This window comes from Euphorbia lathyris, chromosome 6 (genome assembly GCF_963576675.1).
Source record: "Euphorbia lathyris chromosome 6, ddEupLath1.1, whole genome shotgun sequence".
Lineage (NCBI taxonomy): Eukaryota > Viridiplantae > Streptophyta > Magnoliopsida > Malpighiales > Euphorbiaceae > Euphorbia > Euphorbia lathyris.
The window spans coordinates 30,346,153-30,350,150 of NC_088915.1; the positions used below are offsets into that span (position 1 = coordinate 30,346,153).

Sequence of the window (3,998 nt, forward strand, 5' to 3'; positions counted from 1 at the left end):
TTTTCATACTTTTCAATAATGATATTTTGTTTGGTTTGTAGATCATCTTTATTAACCTAACTGAAATTGAAAAGAGATGAAGAGAAAGATATTTTTGTATATATGAATCAGATAGGATTACAGTATTTATATACAAACAATTACAATTAATACGGAATACGGAAGTTTACTTTCAATGTCCAAAGACTCTAATACCCTTGTCTATATAACACCAATATAGACAACCTCTGTCTATATAACACCAATATAGACAATGATGTATTCTAACAACCTCTCCTCAAGTTGAGATACTCTGAATTTCAACTTGCACAACCATGATCTGCATAAGTGTACAACTGCATCTTATGCAAAGCTGTGGCCATCTGAGGTCCCGTCAAAGGCTTTGTCAGTAAATCAGCAACTTGTTGAGAAGAACTCACATAAGGAGTACTAATAAACCCTGATTCCATATATTGTCTGACTATATGACAATCAATTTCAACATGTTTCATTTGTTCATGAAAAACTGGATTAGCACCAATATAGACAATGATGTATTCTAACAATCTTTTAATTATATATTTTTCTAAATCACGTTATTGCCTTTTAATTATTATATTTTTCTAAATCACTTTTAATGTTACTGGTTTAATGTGTATATAATATATATATATTTGTGACATATTTATGTTATTATTCATGATATCAGTTTATGATTTTATTTAAACAATTATATTTTTCTTTGAAAAATCAAGAAACATTTTATATACATTATTGGTTAAAAACCAAAATTGATCGAAACAATTAGTTAACCGAATATGATGGACTAATACATGTTTAGCGTTTTTCAAAATCCGAAAAAATGTAATGGATCGAATTTAATTTAATGAACTGGTTAACCACATGTACACCCCCCTAATTATCCGTTATATATATCAGTTTATGATTTTATTTAAACAATTATATAATTATTGTAAAGTATTATTGAGAGACTGAGAGAATCCAATAAAAAATTCCTAACCCAATAAATAGGATTCATTATTGGTTAAAATGAAATTCTTCCTAATCTGTATTTTGGTTTTATCTGTTTTCAGTTATGGTTCAATTAGGCAAATATGCAGGTAAAAAAACGGGAGCTTTTATGCCATAAGAATAGTCATTCTACTAAAACTTCCATACTTTCACGCCTTTCTTTCATCATGGTTCTCTCAAAAAGAGAGAAAAAAAAAACAGTGAAAAAAGGGTTCGATAATCCTTACATAGCAAACTACAGATCATAACATAAAGATGATCTTCCTGTGAACAAAATTCAGATATGGAAAAAAATCAAAGAAATTCAGGGGCCAAAAGTTGTTTGGCTGGAGTATGTAGAGACACATTTCCACGTTCTGCATTTGAGAATTTCTTGTGCACAGCTTTCAGCTTGCTTCCAGCAGCTTCATAGTGATATTTAGTCAGAAGCTTTGCGCAGTCTCTGCCACATTCAAAACATAAAATGTCATTCTCTTCATTCATACAAAGGAGGAAGGAACATTCACTTCACTTACATTAACACATCTTCAGTATATCCTGTGTGATGCTGCAGAGTTTCTGTCCAAAAAGGACTCTTGTCAAGGGTACATCTAGCAGCATACACAGCAGAAGAAGCTATCAATGAGGGGCAGTAATTTATAGCAACTGTGTATTGCATCAGACCAAGTTCAGCCAGGAAAAACACCATATTCTCCATCTGTTTTTTAACATTATCAAGTATTAGTACTAACCAAAATATGCACAATAGAATTCTAATTCTGAGATGATTTTATTTAATCATACCTCCTTATCAGATGGAACAGAGGCTTTGATGAATCTAACTAGGAAGACATATGGTGTTGGGACAGTTAAATACCATTCCAGCTTTCCCAGTATAGATTTCTCCATTTGCAGAACCTGCTCTCTTATATAAGCGTTATCTGATATGCAAATGAAGTCATTAACCTGCAATTTTCAGAACCAAACCAATAATTAATGCTACTTCAAAGCGGGAATTGGAATAATGATTCGAGAAATGGTGTCCTTTCATACCTCCGGTGCCCATATCTCTTCATATTTGCATGCAATAAGCATTGAGCTGATGCCGACCAATTGAAGTTCCTTTCTTGATACAGCTTTCACTGCTAGGAATCTATCAATTATGTTAATTGTCAGATAGAGAGTTTCAGGCATGAGTTCGAATTTTCTATGAACTTCAATCAGCCAATCTACAAGAATTGATCTCATCTTTGAATTGATTTCTGGCTGCAAGTACATGTAATCATGGACTCTACCATCAGCCTGCAAAAATCAAATCTATTCTTATTGAATTGATGCGTAAAAACCAACAAAAGGGGATAAAAATAGAGAGATGAAAAATAAATCATACTTCTGAGAGTTTGTAGAACTTGTATATATCATCAACATATTCAACCACAGCCAACTCATTATCCAAATCATGCTTATCTATATTCATCTGTGAATTCTCTGGCCGTTTGGTAAGACCACATACAGCCTAAGGTTAATTAATTAAACCCAGTCAGTCATCATACATCATAAAGAAATCAAAGTAAATTTAAGAAAAAAGTGAATTGAATTATATACATACTTTGCTCCTGGAAGTAAGGATTTCAGTAAGTGTTTTAACTGCATTCCTTGGATTCCTTGGAAGGCATTGTTCTGATATTCTTCTGCTAACTTGTTTAGCGTTATTGCTTTCCTCTTCGTCCGAGCTAATGACAATTACTTCCTGTGGTTCATGCTTCTCAACTACCTTCTTTGTAGCCGCCTTCGTAACCACGGGAACCCTCCTAGCTCCGACTACATTACCTACTTCTGTGATTGGTTTCTACACATTTGCACAAGTCAAGAAATCATTAGATATACGCACATATATAATACTAAATCAAATCCAACACTATCAGCGATTGGGGTAGAAAGAATTTGACTTGAAGTACCTTCCCTTGTGCTGCTCGCTCATTCACCAAATTACCAATGTCTTGAAGTACTCTTCTGTTCCTTCCATCTGTTACCATGTTCTTCTGTTTTATTTCCCCTATAAAAGCAATTATACATCAATCAGAAAGAAATATGTATACTAAAATTCTCAATAACAACTAGAACCAAAAGGACTATTTGAAATTTCAATGTATTCTATAATATTCGAAATAGAAAAAGATTCGAAAGAAAAAAAAGTAAAAATTATTATGACCAGAAAACTTTTCAATTTAGATGTCGTGCAAACTACCGAACAAAATCAAAATCTCAATTTTCCAATGAATATATACGAAATATCCCATAAAAAAACGCAGTATTGAAATCAACCCAGTAACCGCCAAGAACCCTCCAATTAAAAAAAAGCAGAGATTAAGAAAACCAGAAAGAAGATGAAAGGGGGAAATCGGGGTACCCCTAAACTGCTGGCGAGTGACAACAGGCTTGGAAGCCATTCCAGAAATTTGATGATCAATTAATTGTGGATTTTTGCCGAAGATTCTGGCAACAAGTGACGAAAGAAACTCTTGGAGAAGACTGCTGCGCGTCTCTCCTTCTTCAGCGTTTACAGTCGCCACCCTTTTCTTTCTCTATTCTCTATCTGTAATTTTCTTCAATTTTTTCTTGTTTTTGAGACTGGGAATGGAAGGAAAAATATGAGTGACAAACTCTTCCTTTTTATTTTAACCGAGGAGAAGGGAGCCTCTTCTAACGGTTCTATTTTTTGTTCTCTTTCAACCGTTGGATCTTTCTCAATCTAACGCTTATCAAGTGCCTTTCATCATTTTGTATTTTTCTAGCCGTTGTACTTTCCAATTCGACCATTTCTATTCGGGAAACTATCCCAAACGTTTATGTTTTTAACTTTGTATTTCAGTAAGTAACAGATACAATTTATCTGTTTTTTTTTTATAAAAATAATAGAAATATATATAAATTTAACTATTTTAAAAATAATTTTAATAGAAAGGTCTGGTTTAAAAAAAATTTCTCCTGTGATATCATATAAAGTC

General features: G+C 32.9%; 1 protein-coding gene across 1 annotated transcript; it reads right to left on the reverse strand.

Annotated features, from left to right (window-relative positions):
- Window positions 1-1,138: 1,138 nt before the first annotated feature.
- LOC136231878 (G2/mitotic-specific cyclin S13-7-like) lies at window positions 1,139-3,648 on the reverse strand. Its single transcript, XM_066020854.1, has 8 exons — window positions 3,401-3,648; window positions 2,949-3,046; window positions 2,600-2,839; window positions 2,381-2,506; window positions 2,044-2,292; window positions 1,795-1,956; window positions 1,527-1,708; window positions 1,139-1,453 (listed from the first exon to the last, which is right to left on the reverse strand). Exons 1-8 carry the CDS (start codon window positions 3,438-3,440, stop codon window positions 1,306-1,308), a joined length of 1,245 nt encoding a protein of 414 aa, XP_065876926.1. The 5' UTR covers window positions 3,441-3,648; the 3' UTR covers window positions 1,139-1,305.
- Between the last annotated feature and the right edge of the window lie 350 nt (window positions 3,649-3,998).

What these genes read in the sequence shown, in the direction of transcription:
- LOC136231878 (XM_066020854.1), bottom strand. Translation starts at nt 3,440, where the DNA reads ATGGCTTCCAAGCCTGTTGTCACTCGCCAGCAGTTTAGGG. An exon ending in TCCTTACTTCCAGGAGCAAA is followed by an intron (nt 2,507 to 2,599) that starts GTATGTATATAA and finishes AATTAACCTTAG; the next exon opens with GCTGTATGTGGTCTTACCAA. An exon ending in CTGTTCCATCTGATAAGGAG is followed by an intron (nt 1,709 to 1,794) that starts GTATGATTAAAT and finishes GTTAAAAAACAG; the next exon opens with ATGGAGAATATGGTGTTTTT.